The following is a 24504-nucleotide window of genomic DNA, read 5'->3' on the forward strand; positions in this document are numbered from 1 at the left end:
TTGGGTTTTTCTTGAATCCTGAAACAAATTATGGTGCATGAAAATAGGCTGGGCACAGGACAGCAGGAAGCATCTGTCTGAAGCATACAGCTTTCCTGGGTATTTCCAGTTCCCAGACTTCCATCACCGCAGGCCATGACCACATCCCAACTTACAATGAGCTTATCCTCACATCTCTCACGTGAGTCAGGAAAATGCTGTTGATTAAAGAGAGACTCAGAAAGACCATGTGTCCCAGTCACTCAGAGAAAGCGTGGCTGAGCAGGGAGCCAAGCATCAGGGCACCTCATCTTTGACCAACAGCCACCACTTCTTTGCCCTTTATTTTGGCTTAAACATAGCTAGAATACCACCTCTTGCCTCCCCTGAGATGTATTTATAATACTTTTCAACCTTTGTTATTCTGTTTTAATTTGGCTTCTACCAGCTTACCTTTTAGGATGCAAAGAGACTGTGGGACTTTCTTCACATCTTCTTAAGAAAAAGTTGCAAAGCAGAAAACAAGATTTCAAACATGCTGGAGCAAGCATGACACTTAAGCTAGATGAGATAGGTCTGAGGGTGGGTTGGTCAACAACCATAGAACACCTGAGAAGCAGGCACTTGCTGTGTTCTTGACTGAATTTGCCCTTTGCAGCCAGTTAAGCACTAATCTCACAACAGCCTATCAGGCCCTAGTCCCAGGTGAGGAAGGCTCTGAAGGGACAAGACACAACACGTGTACCTGGGGGTGAAAAATCACTGTTTGTGGCAAGGCTGTGACTTCAGGCAAGCTAAATTGCATGTAAAGGCTAGAAGAAAAACAATGTAAATTCTTAAAGGCAAGACTAAGCGTAACATTTCAACCTATCCTGGCTACTCACCATTCGTGATAAGCACTAAGTGTGGCTTGCTAAATCTTTACTTAAGCTTTATGCTCTTTACTTAAGCTCCACATATTTTAAAAAGCCGTGTCAGGGTGCAGTTCTGAAACTCTCCTGACCAACAGTTTAATAAACAAGCAGTTAGAAGCAAAAAGCTCCAAGAGAAAAGTTTTTTTTTTAAAAAAAACACCACCACAGTGGTTGCATGGTCTGCAGTACGGTAAATATGATTTCCATTTGAATTACCAACAACTACCATCAGTGAGTTAGCTCTAGAATCAGGTAAAGACAGCCGTGCAGTAAGCATCCTGGCGCTGATGGTGGCCATGGCAAATGGCTAGTGAAGACCATAAAGCCAAGGCAGGCCTGGAGAATACCCTGTATGAAAGGTGGTACCACCACCACCTCTGAAAGAAGTCCAAGGTGTAACTAACTATCTGCCATCTTTCATTTCCCCTGAAGTTCCCCAAATTTCCTTGGCTTTAACACCCACAGAAGAGTAGTTCTGCAGCTGCTTCTCAGCTCTCGTTGGTTGCCGGCAGCTTCCAAACGCTGTTCTGCCGGTGATGAATCAGACAGAAGTGTCAGCAGGTGCACGATGTGGTACATGGAGCAGCCGCTGTAGCACTTTGATGGCCACCATAAAGTAACTGAAGGATTTAGAGGTGCTGGAAAGAGCAGAGATTTCAGGTCAGCAACCTGACTTCCAAACTTCCAGAGGAGGTGTTTCCCAGCTTGTAGCTTTTGCTTTGTGTCACTCACACTGTTAAACACATTGCTGTACCTTGGCGAATGCAATACACAAACACCAACAGGCGCTCAGCTAGCATCATTTGTTTAATAAAGTCTTTTCTGTTTTTAAAAAAGTTTACAAGACAGATGTGTTCCACATGTTAAACAACGAGCGGCTGATCTTTCCTTTTAATAACTTAACCCATGCAGAAAGACTGGACTGCCTAACTTGGTGATACAGAGCAGCTGAACGATGTACCAAAATATACAGAGATCTACATGCTGCCATGGAAACAGGTAGCACATGACACCACAGAGTGAGAATCAAAATACAAGCCTGCTTGGATAGCTTTCAGAATTCAAGTGTAAGTTTAAGGAAAAACCCTGATTTATATTCGAAATGGAGCTTATGTACTGAAAGTGAATGTTCTGCTACAATCTGCCTACAGTCACCCTTTATTCAGCAGTCATGTGAAAACACATACACAAAAATGTTACAAGTCCTTCTCACTACTGATACTACACATTAACAACTGAATCTGATAGCATTGCTTTGGTTGTTTCAATATCGAACGATACAGGTCTCTAATGTCTTAGCTGTTTTCCCATTTTCCATTCTTTTCCAAAGCTGTTGAAGAGTGGTGCTGAGGTGAATGTCTGTTGGGTCTCTCTTCAAGAATGCAGTGTAGCTTTTGTACGAGAAACTGTGGAAGGAAAACAAACGGAACATTACTATAAGTAGCGTAGAAAGAGAGTATGATTCCTTCAAATCCTATAGAGAAAAGTATCTTTACTTATTGATACAGCATGAAAATGAATGCTAGGTTATCAATATATCATGTTTTACAAATGCTCAGCTCCCTAGAATCTCAAATGCGACTGGAAAGGTCAGACTGACCAAAGCCTGCCATCTCCTGCTCTCTAAACGTTCTTACTTCAACACAGGACTCAGAAACAGTGGGAGAAACATTGTACTCCTACAAGGCGTAGCAGCGAGGCGGACAGCTGCTGAGAAACAGCACATCCTCACCTTATTTTTAAAGAACACATTCTCCTCCCTAGTGCAGCTCCTCATCTCCAATATTAAAACACGAAGCCGCACCGAGCATAAAGCAGATCTTGTGTGACTCCAGCTATGTTGTACTTCGACTGCAACCCAAGTCATGAACAGAACCATTTCACACCAGCCTTGAAGCTTCTCAATAAGGCCAGTGAAAAAAACCCTTGGAAGGCATGGACTTGAAATTTTCTTTGATCCCTTTTCCAGGTCAATCCAAGATAAATTGGCGTATTTCCAGAAATCTATTTAATGCCTTTTGCAAATTCATTTATTTTAGTACCACGGAACCTTCTGAGCAATGCATGATACTGAATTGTATAAATCACAAGTCAGACTCAACTCTAGAGATGGGGAAGAGAGAAAAGTTAGACCGTAACTTTGCAAAGCTGTTAACTGAACTGCATAGTCAGCTCAAATAATACTATCTTGAGAGCCTGGACGTGTTTCAAAGTTCAAAATCAGCAATGTAGCTCTTTGGGAGGGCGGGGGGAAGGAAGGCAATGCAAGTTGTGTCCAGAGGACTTAAAACTGACTGGAAGAGTATGATAAATACATATCCACACACGTAGATAATCCATGAAAAAGGATTCAGGTCTATATTCAGACAGACTAATCCAATTCATGCAGGTCCAGTCATGTCCTGCGGGTCAAGTGCCTGGAGGGAGAGGAAATCCCACTTCTCATATGGAATTCAAGCAGCAGGGTTGGCTCTCAATGCCTGGCCTAATGCTCTCATCAGATTGCAAAGGTATGTGAAACCACCTGTTATCAAGTCATTCTGGGAAAGAACGGGGCGGGGGGGTGGTAGGAACCATGATAGGAAGTTGCATTTCTGGCCTGTCTCCAGCTTCTAAAACGTTTTTCTTTTCCATTGCTCGGGACTATGTGTTATTCAGGTATTACCAATGGTGGGGGCTGTTCCAGAGTGACCTGCCTGCTAGGTAAAGACAGGCAGAGAAACACAACCATGCATCCCCACTCTGAAAGAATACAAAGCAGGTTTCTGAGTTAAGCCACTCCTGTGTTGTAAGACCAAAATTTTAGATTTCCTGAGTCGACCTGGAAATAGTTATGGCTGGGCTAGACTCACAGATACACACACCTCCAGCCAAGCTTACAGCTGGGAAGACATTTTCACTCACTTCTGCATTCTGGTATGTTGACTGCAGATAGAAGCGGACTTTACCCACCAGTAAGACTATCAGCATTTCACTTTTCAGCACTTCCAATGCATCTCTCTGCATGCACTGCTCCAGTAAAGCACCCAGGGTTACAGACTGCCCAGCAGGATGACACAGCTTTACAGAGGAGTGGAAAAGCCAAACCTGAGGCCTGCTCTGGATGAGCTAAGGCTCTCTTTCTGAAGACACATCTCCTTCTGCTCCACTGCTTGCGCTGGGGTCATCCTTGTTACGGGGGGCATTTCTTTCTCTACTTGACTCAGAGGGAACCTTGGTTCTGGTCTTCTCTTTTCTTTGTTGCTGTTTTTCAAGTTTTGTCAGCTATTCACAAAGTAAGGAGAAAGAGAAAACACTTACTAGAATAAAATCGTTTCACACTGAGTTACCGTCTGTTAAGACAATCATCCCTCTGAGTATAAAAGAGAAGCGTGCACATTCAAAGGACTACCTTCTACTTTTCCGAGCTCCTCTGCCCAACACAATCTGCCCACATGGAAAATAATACAACACAAGGACCAAAAGGGGGAGCTGGATTCCACCAAACTCCACTTCTGTTTTGCGTCTTAAGTGGCAGTTTTGAAGTTTCAAAGTTGCCGACAACAGATGTGTCCCAAGTTCGGCCGAACAGCACACAAGGATAAATGTATTCTTTATTCAGAGAAAGAAACGCATAAACCTTGGACAAAACCCTCAGCTAACACTGCCTTGCCACCTCTCAGTAGAAATGCTTTCAATGCTACTAAAAGAGTAAAACGAAGTTGCACATAGCTGTCACTTCTACATCTCCTTCTCATTTTCAGAGAAGCAGGTTGCACTAAGTTCTGAGGACACTACAAGGTGACAGCTACTTAAATCACTGCACTTCGCGTAGCTATAATCTACTGATTTTCGCAATGCTTCCACAACAATTCCCCCAAGATAAAGCATATTCATCATCAATCATAATTTCCTGGCCAGACATCTCTCTTCTGAGGTGAAATCTTCATAGAATCAAATAAGATAGATTAGGTGTGTCAATCACAAATCAGATAGGCTTATGGAAGACGCATACAAAGACGTAAATCTGAGCCCCAACTCAGTAAGAGCTAAGAGTGCAGACTGCAGAGCCTTGGGAGGATGCACAGCACCCCCTTGTACTTTATCCCCATATATACACGCTCCCTGAACACCAGTATACATGGACTTCTAGTCTGACACAGAATATTCTTAGCTAGCTATTTCACAACTAAAAATAGTTTATTTTTACTATGTGAAATGACAAAGTGCAATGATCTGTTTGTCTAGCATGATCCAGCCCTCAAGTCGCATGCTTATGTGCAACAAACATGTTGGGCATGATGCAGGCAATATTTTAACTCACGTCTGACAACATGCACCACTCTTCTGCCAACACTCTTATACACACAGCACATGAATGTTAACGGTAATCAAGAAAGTGAGTGCAACTGCAGAAAGGGAAACAAAAGTTTGTGAGTCTGCACTATTCGAGGTACTCAGTTAATGGTACTCCCATGGTCTCTGTGGAGTTGGGTTTTACTTTTGCCAATGGTATTGGGGTCATCCAGATGCTGAAATTGGGGTTTCAGTGAACGTCATGGTACAAAAATGTATCAAAAGAGGGAAGGCATGCTCCTTTAGCTTCAGGCTGCAGAGACCCGAAAGCACAGTTCTTAGGTTTCAAAATATAGATTTAAGCACATTTAAGTAACTATGTGAGTGCATATTTATCATTCCTTGCTGGCCCTCAACATAGCAGTCAACAATTACAAAGTACCCCAACACCGAGCCAAACCAGTCAAACCCACCAGAACAAACCGTTAATACAGCTGTTGCAATCTGTACCCTTCTCTTCTACTGCAGCATGGAGGCTCCTAGCAGGGACTTGTTTTTGACAATGACACCAAAACCAATTTCCATCACCTCATAGTTCTGTAACTTATAACTCCACGGAACTTCATGGTTTCTGTAAATAATGTGATTACAGAATGACATGATATCTCTTCCTTAACTAGTGTTTCTTATTACGTGAAGAAGAAAAAGCCTAAGACACATGACACCGGTAGTTGAAATTGAGTTACCTTTACCTTTGAGAAGGCTGCGAGCTAACTCAATAAAGCTCACCCCGGATTTTCAAAACATGAAAAACAGTAGCGTATTCACGCTGTGAATCTTGTGTTATGCAATACAGAATCCACATCCATAATGTATATTTGTTCATGTATAATTTACATATAGAGGCAGAAATTACTCAATATATGATAGCATGTGGTATTGACATTTCAAGCATGCCTATACTGGCCATTTTCTAATACGGTCTTGGGGGGCAAACAGGATTCTCACTAAAACTTCTGAATTATATATAGTTATATACACAGTTTTATAAATATATGTATATATATGTACATATAGCCTGATGCACAAGAGGACCATATTCTCTGTTGAAACAGGAGTAGCTTTCATATCCTAGAGCAAGCAGTATGCCACAGATGGTCTCCAAAGTTACAATACGTGTATTTATCACAAAGGACCTCACAAGCAGTTACATCTGCACAAGCACTGAAATATTCACGTCTGTAACACAAGACCAGACACCCTGTGTGCTGAGCTACGACACGCTGCATACAGGCAAAAATTCATGCACAGGATTAGAACCGGTGCCCCTCAATCCATTAAGACAGTCTTAAGTATAGACATAACAGGAGTAACTAAGTCTGAAAACTTACATGGAAAAGAATGTAAACCTGCACATGTCAATCCTTTCATCTTAAGCCACAGTACCCTGGAACCACTTTGTGTTACGACTTTGGCCAGAACCAAACCCCACAAATCGATGGGCTGTTCAGAAGTCTTTTATGGTCCCTTGCCAGCAATCAAAAGCTGTGCTTTGGGGATCAATATCTGGTCTGACCCAACTGCTGAATTTCTGAAGCACAAAAGAAGTCAGAAAAGTCTTGAAACATCTCAAGTGTTTAAGACCATCTCTCTCATGATCATGCTGAAAAATGCACCAGTCCTCAGTTCACAGAAGGCAACTTTTCTTTTCTCCCATCGTAATACAGATAATTTCACATTGCTGAGCCACTACCCATGAACTAACAATCTCTCTATGTGGATGGACACTGCTTTGTCCCCAACAGATAGACCAACACAGAGAAAAAGTTTTGAAAAAGTTCAAAAAGTTTTTGAAAAAGTTCACACTTTTGAAAAAGGTCAAAATTCACGTTGTGGTTGACACTTTCTTTGACAAATTCTAGCGTGATGTAATTTAACAGTACACCACATACATGAAATTCTAAAAACTGAATAATCACAGTGGAACGCTTGACTGCACTGTGAAAGAAGGTTTCACCAAGGCAGAAATGTCTGCCATTATGTCACATCACTTTTGCAATCAATTTGCTGTAGCAAAAATATGCAAACAAACTGGCACACCAAGTCCCTCACTTGAAAACGGTAATAATTCTCCAGGTTGTTTGTTTTGCAAAAGTTAATCTTCCACACCTGAAATGCCTTAGTGTCAGTCTTCCTTGAAGTTCTACCTTCTTGAATATAGAAACATATCCTTTGTTTTCCTCTTCCTCTGTGATCAGCGCACACACAGAGGTTGATTGCTGCTCTAGAGACAGCGACAGCTTTTCCTTTGCAATAGCCACGAATAACACCAGGAAGAAGTGAATGACACCAACAAGAGAATTATTTTGTTAGCAGTCTGCCGGAAAATCAGCAGCAGTGTTCATGTTTCTGGAACCTAAAACCACAACAAGAGCTGCAGATGTATGGTTTAAATTCCAGTAGTGGTGTGCCACACTGCTACAATTTCGTATCTAAAAAAAAAAAGTAAATCACAACAAATTTAAGGACAGGTTACACTTCAGGAAGAGACCAATCCTTTAAAATGCCGTAGGGCATCACGAATCTAGCACTTTAATAGTAATGCCACTAAGCAAACAATAGCACTGAGATAAAATAATTATCACAAGTCTACTGCAAAAATAAATCAATGGAAAGGTCATGACAGAAGAAGGCTAGTCTTCACAATCTGTTAAGGAGATGGTAGATTATCTGACTTTTTCCTTTTCCTTTCCACATGTATCTACACCTCAGACAAGTGTTTTCCGGAGCTTTTTTCTCTTTGAGAAGAGAACACAATCCTTTTGGCCAACGAGCAGCTCATGCAAGGAATTAAACACTTCATTTTGCTCCTAGAAGAAACGTGAGCAGCACCCAATGAAGTTACACTATATAGGCCCAAAGCCCAGAGGCAAGAAAAGTGCCACCAGCCCTTCATCAGTCAGCCTGGTCTAACTTGCTGCCTAGGGTCTTGGAAAAATTCCCTAGCCACGCTGTTTATCAGCTGCATGGCTTCCCCACTCATTTTCCTCAACTGCTCTTTATCACCAGAGATATATATAACAAGTTGAGCTCCTTTTGGTTAGTTTTCCTCAGCAAAACTTTCAGTACAAGAACATGAACTCACAGGTTTTGGATTTGTTTCTTCAAAGTAAGTACGACTGGAAGTAAAAACAGTACAACTGGAAGAAAAGGAACATCAAAGCTGGCAACACAGCATCTAGAAAAAATGTCAGCTAACGGTGCCAAGGAGAGGACTGTAGTTTATTTCTCATAATGGTGCACATGTTCACATGGGAAGGAAATAAAATTAGTTGACAAAAAGCAAAGTGAAAGACAACAGCAAAAATCCCTTTGCTGCAGATGGAGGACCTCACTGTACAGCCATTTACCATAGTCTGGTATAATAAAATATTTGACACCAGCTGCCTCAGGACTGTGCTACTGATCACGTAATTCCAAGACAATCCCCATCCCCCCTTAAAATGAAAATGCAAGCTGAAATACCATACTTGGCAAACTGAAAACACCTTCAGCTACATTATATTAAAATGTTCTAACTGAAAAGTGACAGAAAAGTTAAAATACTAGATTTGAGTTTTCTTCACATTCAGCAGAGAAATCACTTTTGGCTACACAGTTATGAGAAGTTTTTTAATGTTTATGTGGAATTCGTTAATGGATTTTCTATAATCAAGATCCTCCTGCCATTTAAAAACATTAAGTTACTTAAATGTCAGCCTTTAGAAGTTCCTCTCATTCAAAACACTGGTATTTCCAAGGGACATTACATTATTATTTACTCCTCACTGACCAAGTGTGCTGCTCTGCAGCACTGATACAGGCAGGTTCAGTAACAAAGATCCACTCCAATTCTTTCATTCTTGTTGTCCTTCCCATTACAGCGTGTCCAGTTCCAAAATATGGTTTAAAACACAATGCAGTTTATTTCATTCTGGACAGTACTGGAACAAACAGGCCTACAGAGATCAGCTCAGTGTCTAATTGGAATATAAGCATTAAACACTGAAACTGCTATGCCACTTCCCCTAGCAGAAGAAATAAAACTGCACAGAATACTTCCAATCTGAGTTCCATAATTATCCATAATGCTTTCAAAGTTCAAGGGGCTTTTTTTGAGTTGTCACCAAGTCACCTCTCCAGGCAGCCTCTAAAACCTTTTTCTGCTCCATTTCTGTCAGGCTACTGCTACTAGCTACGAATTCCTATGAAAAAATACAAAGTGTATCTCCTCTACCTTCCCCAAAACAAGATGTAAACATGCAAAGCATTCTGGGCATATCTAACCTCATCTCAGCAATGATCACAACAAACTTCATCAAGACAGCACAGAAATTTGCTATGCTTTTGAAGCTGACCTCTATAATTATCCAAACAGGTGCACGCAAGTTCAGAAGGAATTACCCAAAATTGCTTCACTGGTTAAGGCTGGAAATGACCATGCTTGTGATTTGTACTAGAACATCAGGAAAAATCCTTTTGTTTTCTGCATCACAGCCAAAAGTGAAGAGAAATACTGGATCTATCCTCACTCTCAAAGACTATGTAGGAAATGTAGTTGCTATTATTGAACTCGGAAGAGAATCACTGCATGTATATATTCACCTTCATCCATTTCATGCCTTTTTGTTTTCACATTTCTTATCCAGTTTCTAATCAGTGGCTTTGTTTTGCCTTTCAAGCAAAATTTATTGCACATCAGACTTACCAAAAAGGCGCTTTAAGAGCTCAATTAAATGCCAGATATTTTTTCTATTTCTGTTATTCCATTCACATGTCCAAAATTAAAAAAAAAAAAAATAAATCACAAATCTTCAGAAAAGGCCTGGCAATCACTAACTACTACTGGTGTAAGACTCTTTTGATTTACTTCATGCTTTCAAATAATTTGCTTACTATTAAATCAGACCACAATGGAACCGAACAGCTCACAACAAATCGAAATGTAGTAGCTTCCCCTGCTTACTGGAGTTTCATAAATAGCTGGGATATTCTCTTTTAGAGAGAGATATACACACACACACACACACATATTTTATATATATATATACACACGCACATATTTGTTGTATGAGAAGGACACAGCTATTTCTTTGATTAACTTTTTTATTAATTCTGTAAGTGATTTATTTATACCTCTCTAGCACAAAGAATATAAAAATATATTTGGATTAATCCAAATGTATTTTTACTAATTACATCGCTAAGGAATTATAAAGATCAGATTACCAATTACAATCACAGAATCACTCATAAAAAAAAAAAGATTTATTTCACAGTCACATCCAATGACTTAAAAGAACTATTCATCAGCAACTATTTGTCTGATATCTTTTTATTAACATCACATTAAACATTGTTGGATGGTTTATTTATCTCTTCTTGCTAAAGTAGAAAGCAAAAAGATAAAAACCACACCATCTCTAAGCCTTACTTCCCATGCTACAAGCAAATCAACAGACTGTATGGCAGCAAAAAAAATGCAACAGGCAAGGAAGAGGAAAGAGAATGACAAATTCAAATTGGTCCTTGCTCATCACACATCTTGTATGATGGGTGAGAGATGATGGCACACATGTCAAAAAATATCACGAAAGGATGCTTAGGAGTGTCAAAAACAGCAGTGGCCTCCAACAGTGTGTGTTAAGGTCCCAGTATGAGCAAGAAAATATCCCCAGTAACAGTTAAAAGAGCTGCCAATTTCAAGAAAATGGGGTTCTTTGAACACGGCATAGATTAAACTCTTGGTGCATCCAAAGCATACATGGCTCGGTTGTTTTTTCAGTGTCTGTGCCACTGTAGAGCTCATCTATTTCTGTGACAAACAAGAATCAGGACTCGCGATGAGCTGGAACTCAAGGTGGCTCATCAATGTGCGTGGACAACACATAGCAGAAGGTAGGCATGTAAACTCAGACAACTCTTATTGTGGACTGTCCAGTCCTCACTCACATAGCCCACACCAAGGGCTCTGCCCTCCTTTTCATAGGGTCCAAGCACAGACTCAGTAAGAAGACACTTGGTGTAACCTCACCTTCGGACAAATGACAGTGTTCTATGCACATCCTGCACAAGCCTCCTCTTCGCTGATGAAATGAGGTTTAAGGAGGAAAGGAAGGCAATCAGCAAGCAAGACTGAAGCAGAACCAGACATTCACATTAAACAAAGATTTCATGCCAGAGAACGTTTGAAAAGCAGCATCCTTCCCAGTCTTCAGCCCATACTGTGGCCACCAGGAAGGTGTTGTCAGCTGAGATGAAACCAGTCAATATTTCCCAAGAAAGAGATGGAACCTTTCAGAATCCCGCACTCCCTGGTGACTCCTCTTGGATTATTTCACATATACACACAGGACAGCAGGGGTAAAAGTTCTCTCAGTGCTCTCCGTTTCAGTCAGAAACTGCACCATGTCATCCTTCAGTCATCCACCTACCCTTACTCCAATGATTCCCACTGACTGCTTGAGCAAAAAAGATTGGTCACCAGTTTTGCTCTAAAGACCAAGACACTCTGAGGCTCCATCTCATAGTCACAGACAGCAGGACATAATGCTGCCACCCATCCTGCCACTAATATCCTCAACTGCAGGCTACAATAAATGCTGCTTTTCAAAGGATATAGCCACCTGCACCTGAGAGAGAGCCATGCAAGAGCATGGAGAATTTGTGCAGTAAACATTGCTTGGTGGTATGGAGGGAACATGTCCTTTCCTATTCCACAAAGAGCTAGAGTGGCAAAGCAGAGGGTTGATACTGCCACAAGGACCACAACTAAACCTCAGCCTTAAAGAATCTATACCATAAACATGTCACCTGAAAACAGAGGGCCGTAACTCTCTGGAGGGTTAATGAACAGTTCAAAGGGGACATCAGAGCACTCCATTTCTGTGCCATCCAGCTTTCTGCAGACTCTATTTCCCAGGCAAATCAGGCAGCAGCTTAATTCCTCAAAGTGGGGATGTGAGTGCTTATGTTGACAATCATTCCTCACTCCAGACAGAGCTGCTGCTGCTAATTATAGACGGTTGGGCTGAGAACTCTTTCTGCTAAATCTGTGAGGGTACAGAAAGAAAAACCAGAAGCGGATGCAGTTCTTTCAAGGGCTAAAACATCACAAAAGGATACAGAACAGAATTTGGAGGTAAAACAAAACCGACTCCAAACCAATATACCTTAGCTATTTAAGGCAACAAGAGATGCTTCTTTGGGCTTTCCCATGCTCTTTTCCCATTAGGCTCCCAACGCCTTTAGCATGATATCTTGAGATATGCAGAATTTCCACCAATTACAGCCACCAGTTGCACTGCAGTTGTCACAGAACCTATAAGCAGGCTTTAAAAGAGCAGCCATAAACATACATGGCTGGCTGAAAAATCCAAATGTCTGATTTTTAATTCAGTAAGAGTGATGGTCACACAGTAGTGACTCAAGGACAGACCCCATCAGCAAAGTGATTTTGTCTTGCTCATCAACTGGCCAGGTTAGTTGGTAGGATCACAGTACTTATGACAAACCAGGGCTGGAAGGAAATAGAATAGAATAGAATAGAATAGAATAGAATAGAATAGAATAGAATAGAATAGAATAGAATAGAATAGAATAGAATAGAATAGAATAGAATAGAATAGAATAGAATAGAATAGAATAGAATAGAATAGAATAGTTCCCGTTGGAAGGGACCTACAACGATCATCTAGTCCAACTGCCTGAAGACTTGAGGGCTGCCCAAGAGTTAAAGCATATTATCAAGGGTATTGTCCAAATGCCTCTTAAAAATAAATAGGCCTGGTGCATTGCCCACCCCTCTAGGAAGCCTGTTCCAGTGTCTCACCACTCTCTATGTCAAGTCTGAAACTACCCTGACGCAGCTTTGAACCATCCCCACACATCTTGTCACTGGGTACCAGAGAGAAGAGCTCAGCACCTCCCTCTCCACATCCCCTCCTCAGGAAGCTTTAGAGAGCAATGAGGTTGCCCCTCATAGAATCATAGAATGGTTCGGGTTGGAAGGGACCTCAAAGATCATCTAGTTCCAACCCCCCTGCCATGGGCAAGGAAACCCTCCACTACACCAGGTTGCCCAAAGCCTCACCCAACCTGGCCTTGAACACTTCTAGGGATGAGGCATCCACAACTTCTCTGGGCAACCTGTTCCAGTGCCTCACCACTCTCAGAGTGAAAAATTTCTTCCTTACATCTAATCTAAATCTCCCCTCCTTCAGTTTAAATCCATTGCCCCTTGTCCTATCACTACACACCCTTGTAAAAAGTGCCTCTCCAGCTTTCCTGTAGGCCCCCTTTAAGTACTGGAAAGCTGCAATAAGATCGCCCCAGAGCCTTCTCTCCTCCAGGCTGAGCAACCCCAACTCTCTCAGCCTGTCTTCATAGCAGAGGTGCTCCAGCCCTCGGATCATCTTCGTGGCCCTCCTCTGGACCCGCTCCAGCAGCTCCATGTCCTTCTTGTGCTGAGGACTCCAGAGCTGAACACAGTATTCCAGATGGGGTCCCACGAGAGCAGAGTAGAGGGGCAGAATCACCTCCCACGACCTGCTGGCCACGCTCCTATTGATGGAGCCCAGGATACGGTTCACTTTCTGGGCTGCCAGCGCACATTGCCGGCTCATGTTGAGCTTCTCATCCACCAGCACTCCCAAGTCCTGTTCCTCAGGGCTGCTCTCAATCCATTCTCCACCCAGCCTGTACTTGTGCTTGAGATTGATCCGACCCATATGCAGGACCTTGCACTTGGCCTTGTTGAACTTCATGAGGTTCTCACAGGCCCACCTCTCCAGCCTGTCCAGGTCCCTCTGGATGGCATCCCTTCCCTCCAGCGTGTCCACAACACCACACAACTTGGTGTCATCTGCAAACTTGCTGAGGGTGCAATCAATCCCACTGTCCACGTCTCCAACAAAGATGTTAAATAGCACTGGCCCCAGTACTGACCCCTGAGGAACACCACTCGTCACTGGTCTCCACTTGGACATTGAACCGTTGACCACAACTCTTTGAGTGCGACCATCCAGCCAATTCCTTATCCACCGAGTGGTCCATCCATCAAAACCATGTCTTTCCAGTTTAGAGACAAGGATGTCGGGTGGGATAGTATCAAATGCTTTGGATAAGTCCAAGTACACGATGTCAGTTGCTCTTCCCCTATCCATCAATGCTGTAACCTCATCATAGAAGGCCATCGAATTAGTCAGGCAGGATTTGCCCTTAGTGAAGCCATGTTGGCTGTCACCAATCACCTCCTTATTTTCTATGTGCCTTAGCATAGTCACCAGGAGGATCTGCTCCATGATCTTGCCGGGCACAGAGGTGAGACTGACTGGCCCGTAGTTCCCTGGGTCTTCTTTTTTCCCCTTTTTAAAGATGGGGGCTATGTTTCCCCTTTTCCAGTCATTGGGAACTTCACCAGATTGCCACGACTTCTGAAATATGATGGATAGTGGCTTAGCAACTTCATCTGCCAGCTCCCTCAGGACCTGCGGATGCACCTCATCAGGTCCCATGGACTTGTCCACTTTCAGGTTCTTAAGATGGTCTCGGACATGATCTCCTACAGTGGGTGGTTCTTCATTCTCCCAGTCCCTGCCTTTGCCTTCTGTGGCTTGGGCTGTGCAGCTGGAGCTCTTGCCAGTGAAGACTGAGGCAATGAAGTCATTGAGAACCTCAGCCTTCTCCATATCCCGGGTAGCCAGGTCCCCCATTTCCTTCCGGAGAGGGCCTGCATTTTACCTAGATCTCTTTTTATCACTGATGTATCTACAGAAGTTTTTCTTGTTGCCCTTGATGTCCCTGGCCAGATTTAACTCTATCAGGGCTTTAGCTTTCCTAACCTGATCTCTGGTTGCTCGGACAAATTCTCTGTATTCTTCCCAGGCTACGTGTCCTTGTTTCCACCCTCTGCAGGCCTTCTTTTTGTGCCTGAGTTGGTCCAGGAACTCCTTGTTCATCCATGCAGGCCTCCTAGTGTTCCTACCTAACTTTCTCTTTGTTGGGATGCACTGCTCCTGAGCTTGGAGGAGGTGATCCTTGAATATTAACCAGCTTTCTTGTGCCCCTCTTCCCTCCAGGGCTTCAGCCCATTGTACTCTAGCGAGGAGATCCCTGAAGAGGCCAAAGTCTGCTCTCCTGAAATCCAGGGTAGTCAGTTTGCTGTGCACCCTCCTTCCTTCCCTAAGAATCTTGAATTCCACCATTTCATGATCACTGCAGCCAAGGCTGTCTTGAGCATCACGTTCCCCAGCAGCGCTTCTTTGTTGGTGAGAACAAGGTCCAGCAAAGCACCTCTCCTCATTGGTTCCTCTACCACTTGGAGAAGGAAGTTATCGTCCATGCATATCATCTCAGCCTCTTTTTCTCCAAACTAGACAAGCCCAAAGTCCTTAGCTGCTCCTTAAAGGACATTCCTTCCAGGCCTTTCACCAGCTTTGTTGCCCTCCTCTGGACATATTCAAGGACCTTCATATCCTTCTTAAATCGTGGTGCCCAGAACTGCACGCAGTACTCAAGGTGAGGCTGCATCAACATTAAGTACAGCAGGATAACCACCTCTTTTGACCTGCTGGTTACGCTGTTTGAAGCACCCCAGGATGTGGTTTGCCCCCTTGGCTGCCAGGGCACACTACTGACTCATACTGAGTCTGCTGTTGGCCAGCACCCCCAGATTCCTTTCTGCAGGGCTGCTCTCCAGCCACTCCTCCCCCAACCTATACTTGTGTCCAGCATTAGTTCATCCCAGGTGCAGAATCTGGCACTTGTTCTTGTCAAATTTCATGCCATTGATGATTGCCTAGTGCGCCAATCTATCCAGATCCCTCTGCAAGACCTCTTGTCCCTCATGAGAATCAAAAGCACCTTGCAGTCTGGTATCATCTGCAGCCTTACTAACGAGGCATTCAAATCCTGCATCTAGATAATTGATTAAAATCTGGAACAGAACTGGTCCTAGAATTGAGCCCTGAGGAACAACACTGGTGACCGGTTGCCAACGAGATGCAGCCTCATTCACAACAACCCTCTGAGCTTTGCCCTTTGGCCAGTTTTTCATGCACTGCACCGTGTACCTGCTCATGTCACAGCTGGACATCTTGTTCAGGAGGATGCTGTGAGGGACAGTATCAAAAGCCTTACTAAAATCCAGAAACACTACATCTGTCACCTTCCCTTCAGCCACCAACAGGGTGACCTTATTGTACAAGGACAGCAAATCAGTTAGATAGGACCTTTCCGTCATGAACCCGTGTTGACTGTGCCTGATGATCGCATTGTCCTTTAAAGACCTTTCAACACCACCCAGTATGATCTTCTCCAAAATTTTTCAAGGTACTGAGGTTAGACTAACCAGTCTGTAGTTACTTGGGTCTTCCCTCACGTCCTTCTTATAAATGGGAATAATGATTTTAATAAGGTTAAGTAACGTGTTAAACAAATAGGGTTGGAGCGGCCTCGCTGAAACACAGCTGAGAATAACAATCCCTCCCCCTTCTCTTTCAGTCTGGAAACGTTGGTCACTCTTGTGTTTAGAGGACAAGAAAACCCCATTGTTAGATTTGGTTTTCAGCATAGCCTGTGATGTTCCTCAGCAGAGCTAACTCTCCTCTCCACTCCAGGCTTAAAATTCAGGACTTAAACTTGCTGTTCTCTTGTTTCTGAGGAAGAGGCAGCTCTCCAGTTCCATTCAGCCACCCACATGCAGAAGCCCCTAAATGTCAAGAAACTTCACTAAAAAAAAAAGGGGGAGTCAGACACATTAAAAATATAGCTAATGAGCCATGATTAAACAGCCGCTTTAATGATGAGGAAGAATAAACCGTAAAAAGCTGTTTTGCATTACACATGCACGACCTTTACCAGGGCAGCAAGCAGCTATCAGCAGGCCAGGGAGCTGAAGAAAACATGGCAATTATTTAACATTTCAGAGGCTGCACAGGAAGCACGAGGTCCTCACGCCCAAGGAAATCTTCATGAGAGGAACGCTACACTTTCGCAGAGGCACAGCCTATACGTCCACCCTTTCCAGACAGACCCTCTGGCTCACTTACCTGTTTAGGGTCGACAGTGGCAGCCGGGGACTCCAGTTCTATTGTTACAGGACCATCATTCTGGATGTGTACCTGCATGTAGGCACCAAACTTGCCATCTGAAAAGGGAAGAGACGAGAAGTGCTGAGGGCTCTTGAAAGAATCACATATACCAAAATCTTTCCCAAATGTGCTACTAAAAAGAGGAAAAAAGAAAAAAAAAAAAACCACAAACATAAAAGGACTACCAACTAGCAAACTGCAGAAAGCTACTAGGGATAAAACAGTCTGTGTGCATCCAGCTCTGTGGTCTAACATTCAGAGGTGATAAGTACACAGCTAAGTACAGAGATGTCTGCAAAACAAGGTTATTAAAATTCAGGATGGGCAGGATAGTTCTCACAAGCAGATGAAATTTTCAAGGATGTAATGGCTAAGCCTAGGGGTCCAGTCCAGCTAACTAGCTGATCTTTGGAAGAAATCTTATAAATGGGCAAAAGATAAAATGTCCCAAAGTCTATTCTGAAGCATTTGACACTGAATACTCCAGAGAAGGGGACACTGGTATACAGCCCAGTCCCAGTCTGCTACAGCAATTTCAACATTCCTGCAAAATGGCAATGTAGGCCATTCTTTGTCAGAGTTTGGCAAAAAAGATTGTGTCTACTCCCTCAACCCTGCCTACTTCAAAGGAATACACTTCTGAAATCAGAGATGTGTAGGTCATTTGTCATCAATAGCATTTACTAGCACACCAGTTGAGGCACAGAGCACACTTCTGGTAAGCATTTAAGAAGTTTCCATCACAACAGACCCACGACATTTTTATCCTGTACAGTCTACAAAAGCCATCCTGCCACCTTCTCCTCACATCTCATTCTAATCTGTGCAAGCTTCCTTGCTCCGTTTCCTCTAGTCCAGTTTGATACTCCTCAAACTCACCCCACCCCTGGCTGAGCCTACTCGACTGCTCACTCCCACATACTCTCTTCTCCTGCCCCACACACCTGAGTAGCCTTTCTAGACCTTTCTGGCAGGGATAGCAAAAAGAACAGATACTATCATATAAATAAAAATGTATGAAAGAAGAGGTGTAGTGCAGCAAGCAGAGAGCAGTTATCCAGAGACTGAACAGCCTCACTTACTGCGAAGGCAGGCTGAAGCCTGCTCAGCAACACAACCAACACCTCTTCCAGTACCACCTTGGACAGTGAGCCAGAAGATGCTGAAAGCAGTAGGCTCAAACTTCAATGGAGCAACCACTCACTGAGAATATTTGCATGTGACTTTGTATAGCTTTCCATTGCAACATGTGGTGGCCCTGGCTGAACAGAGGTCAAACCAAAGTGTCCTGATCCTTCATGAACATGTTACTGGGGACAAAGAGCTCTGGAAGAGTTTTCAGTCTCTCCCTGGAACCTCCTGTGAATCAGACGGAAGTCTGGTATTTGCTTAAAGGAAAAAGGAATATCACAACAGATCTACTGCCCAATAGCTTTTCCAAAGGCTGTATGCCACAAGCCATACCATGAGCTAGAGATACAAGCTCTGGCAAAGCCAAACACTACAGCACTGCACAAGAGACTGCTGCCAATAGTCCAGCGGCCAAGGAAAAGGTCCGTAGAGTGAGTGACCACCAAAGAGCCACAGCAACAGAAATGCCAATGGGAAGGGGGCAAGAGCATGATTCAAGCAAATATTTCTATGAAAAGGAATGTGATTTACTGAACAGAAAGCTACACAGTTTTACCAGGTGCACTCCTCAGATGTGTTCTGCCCCACAGAGGAGGTGGCAGAAGAGAACACACGCCTAGTGTCCCAGCTTGCTGCCTCTACCCAGGCTCCTTTGATCAAACTGACCTTCTTCAATGTTTCATGTGGGCAGAGAAATGTTACAGGTGTTGAATCTAGAAACCTGACAAAGGCAAGGCTGCCACAGCTGCACAACCCCACGTCCAAACACAAACAAGATTAAGTATTCCCAGTAGGCACATATACAAACACGCATGCTACACAACCACACACATATACACACAGCCAGCCAGCTGCACAGATATCAACACGGACACATTCAGCACTCACATGAACACGAATACCACCTACAGCCTCACCCTGGACCTGTTGCTGGCTGACCAAGACCAAGGTCCATTAGTAGGAAATACGTACATGTATACAATGTGGATCCCTCCCTTAGACACTCAGTGTGCCCAGTAGCTGCCCGTGGATCTTGGCCTCCCCAGATGCTGGCACCTGGGTAGACAAGTCCCTGAGGCCTGCAGCCCTGCTCCAGTTGTTGTCACAGAACCTCTCGCACACATGTACACACACACACACACCCCCCCCTACCCCCATCTCTCCAGCACTTTGCTGGCCCCTCCTAGTCTTACCCTTTAGAGACACACAGACAGAAAGACCCCTGGTCTCTCCAGCAGCTGGCCAGGACTCCTCTAGTCCCTCCAAGAGCCAGCTTCTCCTGTGGTCTCACACTCAGAGACACACACCCGGACCCAGCTCTGACCACCACAGCTCCTCATCAGTTCATCCTACTGGGTATGTGCTCACTCACAGACCCTCACTCACAGATCCATGATCCCACTCCAGGTGCTGCACTCCATTTACACACATGCTCACAAAACAGTGGGTCCCTCACCCAGGAAAATAGTTAACAATGGACTTCAGTAAGAAGACAAGGCAGACTGTGCTGATCAGGTGCAGGGCATAACCACAAGCACACTGACCAGCCATTGCTTACATGTGGCTGGCCCTTTTTATACCCATATCCCTTTATTCTCCCATGCTTGTTCCTCCTCAAATCACTTAGATCCACCCCTTTCCCTGCCTTTGCTTCCTCATCTAAACATCCCATAATACGTCTTGTGCCACTTTGAAATGCTCTTCCCCTGCATGCATCCCATGTCGCCAGGCAGTGACCCACCTCAGTCTGAAAGGCGCTCCAGAGAGCCACTCCTGTTGACTCCCTAGGATGGGCACCACCCTGGACCATGGGACTGAGGTTCCCCCATGACAGCCCAGGGAGGGGCCTGGCCAGGGTTTGCGATCCTCTGAGTCCAGAATCTGAGTTCCTCTGCCTGCTCTCTGCTCCTTTGTGTGTCTGCAGACCAGCTTTGAACCACACAACCTAACAAGAACTACTACAGCAGGAGCGAAAACATCTTCCCATCTGACAACTCCACTGTAGGGTCAGTACCCTCTGGAGGGAGGGGACAACTGAGGCTGTGGTGGCATCAAAGAATGGCACATCAACGGTTACTGCTTTAAAAAGGCGCAGCTGATGTGACTGGGTAAATCAAGTAAATAGAGATACCATGAAGCTATCAGTATTTCAGGAAAGTATCAATGTGTTCTGAATGCTAGCTAACAGCGCAAAAGAAAAAAGAAGAGAGTTACTAAATAATTATGGAAAATAACAGAAAATTTACAAGACAAAAGTATTACAAAGCGAGTTAAAAATAAAAAATCAGAGAGACCTGTTCTCATTTTATAAATTTGCAGGAGCCTGGAATATGTAAAGCGCTACACTGAGAAAAGATGTCAGAGCAATCAAAAAAATAGTGATTATAATCTTCCAGCACAGTTTTCAAACCCTTCGCCACCCATGATAGATGAGGACCTGCAGAGAAAACCCAGACAGTTTTTCCCTAAACCTGTAGCTTATGGTTTCACTGGAGAATCTGCAGACACAAGTTTTCACAGATGCCTATAAATGACTCTCAGTTGAGAAATGAAAGCTTGAAGAATGCTTACTTTTGGTTAGCTGTATCTGCACACCTGAAATCTAGCTACCATAATGTGTAAGAGTCTCTTGGAGACCAAATATCAACTACAGCACAGGAATCTGAGTTGGTTCCTGTACAGAAACAGACATCTAATCTGCATCTCATAAGCACAAACAGACAGTTTCTGCATCTGATAAGCACAACAAAACAACATTCCACACCTTCATGCAGGCAATGAGGGAAGGATCTACAGACATGCTTAGAAAACAGTTATATCGCTCCTTCAGGAAGATCAAGCAGATCCTACTTGAGCTGCTGCTCCTAGAAGGGTGGTTGTATGTACAGTGTATATGGAAAGAGATGTACCCATAAGCAGATCACATAGAATGGTTTGGGTTGGAAGGGATCTCAAAGATCATCTAGTTCCAACTCCCCTGCCACGTTTCGTTAACAAAATAATAAACAAAAAATACCATCTTAAACTTGTATCATCCCTCTGCTGTGCTTTATTCATAGAAAAGAACTGCCTTTTGCACTTCCCATATATGTATAGACATTAAAAAAAAAAAAAAAAAAAGTTCCCAGACCCCTTTTTTCAAGGGCTGATAAAGTGGTCGAATAAGCCCCCACCTTTACCAGAACACTCAAGGCGCTCCCAGTCACAAGCACCTTCTATCTTGTTTCAGCATCAGAACTACTGTCGAGGAACATCCTTCTACAACAGCTCCCTCCCATTCTCCTCACACTTAAACTTCCAGTCTTTTGACCCAAAGTCACCCCAGACCAAGGTGAATCACAGCTCAGAAACTTTAAGATTTAGAGCGAATGGCAACAGTACTTAAACCAGAAATGCCTGCTAATGCTGCCCTCCTCTACAGCCTCTCTCTTGCAGCCCTTCCTCTCAAAGACAGGAAGGGTCTCAACACCTTGCAACCACCACAATACAAAAGGCAGCGCAGGTTTCAGCCTCAGCAACCTCATTCTCTCAAAGCCAACTGAGGGAGAATTTCTTCACACATTCCAAAATCCCGTTACTGGTCTTAACCCAAAACATCTCGTGGACCACTACGCACCCTCATCTTCAAGCTTTCAAACATACTGCACTGGTGATGTTGTCAGAAGCAGCTGCCACCCTCCCTTATCGCAAACTGACATGTCCTGTAGTTTCAGGGACAATGGTTTCTGCACAATGTGTTTTCCTCATGGGAAGCTTCTGGATTTTTGTGCTGGTAGCTCCCTTATACAACAAAACCAAAGGGTTCTAGTGGCCCATTAGTCCTCACAGCTCTTTTCAAGAAGCGGCCTCACTGTAACACAGCTTTCTTCTCTGCAGCTTCAGGGTCTGGTCCTGCCTGAAAGAAAAAGGGAAAGCTAAAACCTAGTTTCACAATTTCTTCTTAAATCAATGCCTAATGTCTCCTTAGGAAGAGATGCTTCTTCAGCAGAATCTCCCTCAATGTTGGCTGCCTGCCTCAAAAACATGCTCCTGCCTTCCTTCCCTTGTTCCAGTGTCTACCATACTGTCAGTATATGGCGAATCACATAACCTTTCAGAGAAGGCATTTTTCATTCACGTGTCATGGCTTCCTGAAGAGGTAAGTTGAGAGACAAGCCTGACTCTTCTAGAACACACTGACATCTGTGGTACCACTGCATTTTGCATTCACCTAAGAGCACACCAGCAGAACACATCACCTCTGCGGCACTCGGGCAGACAGGCTGCAAAAGAGTTGATCGTTCTGCCCGTGAACGCAACTTCTCAAACTCTGATGCAGACCAATTCCTCTTCTGCACAGGACTGCAAAGAAACTGAAGATATCAGCTCTTCCATCTCTCTGTCCCAAGAGTCTGTCTGGATTGATTTTCATTTTGCAGTCAGAAGGAAAGGAGGAAAAAGAATCCACCCTCCTTGGATGTTGCTTGTTACTCCAGCACCTTTGAGTAAATTTATCACATGACCCTGTACTATCCACAGGAGACACTAGCAACTTACCCTTAAATACTATTTCTTTTCCTGCTTTTTATACCACAATGTAGTAACTTTAAGACTTCTTGACTGATCAAGTCACCTCCTTGCAACATCCTCTGCAATAAAACTGGATCCTACAAGTACACTTAAAGTGACAAGTTTATTCTGCTGGACACCCATCATCTCTTTGAATTCCTTTTCCCTTATCCGGCATGCATGCCTTCCTTAGAGGCAAAGATCTTTATCTGAGGTGAGATAGACAAGCCACCTCTGAGATGTAAGGACTTGAAAATGAGATATCATTTATTTTCAGAATATGTTTTGGACATATCTCAAGCCTCATGAGACCTAGGAACTTCACAGTGCTTTTATTCAGAAGTTACTTCTAAGCTTGTCTCCTTGGAAAGTCGTTCCTAATTAACTCCACGTGGGTACTCTTGCTCCCGATAAGAGCGCTTATTCCACAGTGACAACACTCACAAAGGGAATTAATCAGAGAGAATAATTCTGCTTTCGACTTGCATCAAGCCTTAATCTGAATTAAACTCCTTGTGAAACAGTCCTCTCATATCTCTTTAGTCTCAGAAGACTAAATCCACATTCAAGACAGAGAGCGAAGGTCCTGACACACAAGGAGAAGCCTTGGTAGGCCTAGTTTTTGGATGTTATCTTCCACAACAGAGTAGGCCGACCTGCATTCACCAGTTCTGCTTCTCAGAGTGGAGTGAGGTGTTTAAGAATGAATTTTACAACAAGAAAGCACTGAAGCAAGACAAGCAAGGACTTCTGATGAAACCTCTTTCCTAGACATGGGTGTCCATCTGCAGTCTTAAGACACCTGTGTTAAACTAGGAGCCATGGCTCTGGGCCTTCTCCAAGATTTTATTTGTCAAACGTCCCCCTGCTCTGGGTGTGAAAGAACGGTTTGCTCTTCTCTTTGGGGAACACTTACACTCTGAGCTCCAGGTAGAGCTGGCAAGCTCCAGCTAGACCAGGTACTAGATGGAAGAGCTGCCTGCCCAGCACCTACAACAGTGGCACACGTAGTAGCTCAACTTCCAACAGCCAAATTAGTCAACTGACAAAATACAGGAACTAGAAAACACAAGGCTCTTACACAACATGGCAAGACATTTATCGATCTGTCTTTGACTCAGCTACACAAATTCCACTTCAAACGATTAGGTTGTTCCTCTAAAATGCGTTAAGCAATTTGTAGAATCAAAGGGGAGGGCACCTACAGCAACCCACAGAACCAAACTCTAATCTCTCAATAACTACAACTGCATGTGTGTGTGTGTCTAGCAGAAACACATGCGTACAGATTTTGAAGATAGAGGTGGAACCTCATGCTGATACACTAAACCGGCTTTAATAGCCCAGCAGCACATTCACCAGTGCTCCTTCCCAGGGCCCTCCCATCACCCTTTTTAACACAGTAGCACGTAGGACAGGCCCCAGCAGGTCAGGTTCTGATTTCCTCAGGACTTTCTCAGGGCAGAATTCAGTATGTTTGCGTGCCACACTAAATTACAGTCCAGGTATTACAATTTCACAAAGTT

General features: G+C 43.7%; 1 protein-coding gene across 2 annotated transcripts in view; it reads right to left on the reverse strand.

Annotated features, from left to right (window-relative positions):
- Positions 1–1687: 1687 nt before the first annotated feature.
- Positions 1688–24504, reverse strand: part of DTD1 (D-aminoacyl-tRNA deacylase 1) — a 29941-nt gene continuing 7124 nt past the window's right edge. Inside the window, exons 4-6 of one of the 2 annotated variants that reach the window (XM_086630314.1) lie at positions 17258–17355; positions 3981–4157; positions 2262–2299 (exon numbers count right to left, since the gene is read on the reverse strand). In XM_086630314.1, coding sequence (XP_086486440.1) covers positions 4002–4157; positions 17258–17355 — 254 coding nt within the window. In that variant the 3' untranslated portion in view covers positions 2262–2299; positions 3981–4001. Of the gene's footprint in view, positions 2300–3980; positions 4158–17257; positions 17356–24504 lie in introns of both variants that reach the window. The other variant, XM_086630320.1, reaches the window with a different exon arrangement.

This window comes from Tauraco erythrolophus, chromosome 2 (assembly GCF_009769465.1).
Source record: "Tauraco erythrolophus isolate bTauEry1 chromosome 2, bTauEry1.pri, whole genome shotgun sequence".
Classification (NCBI taxonomy): Eukaryota; Metazoa; Chordata; class Aves; order Musophagiformes; family Musophagidae; genus Tauraco; species Tauraco erythrolophus.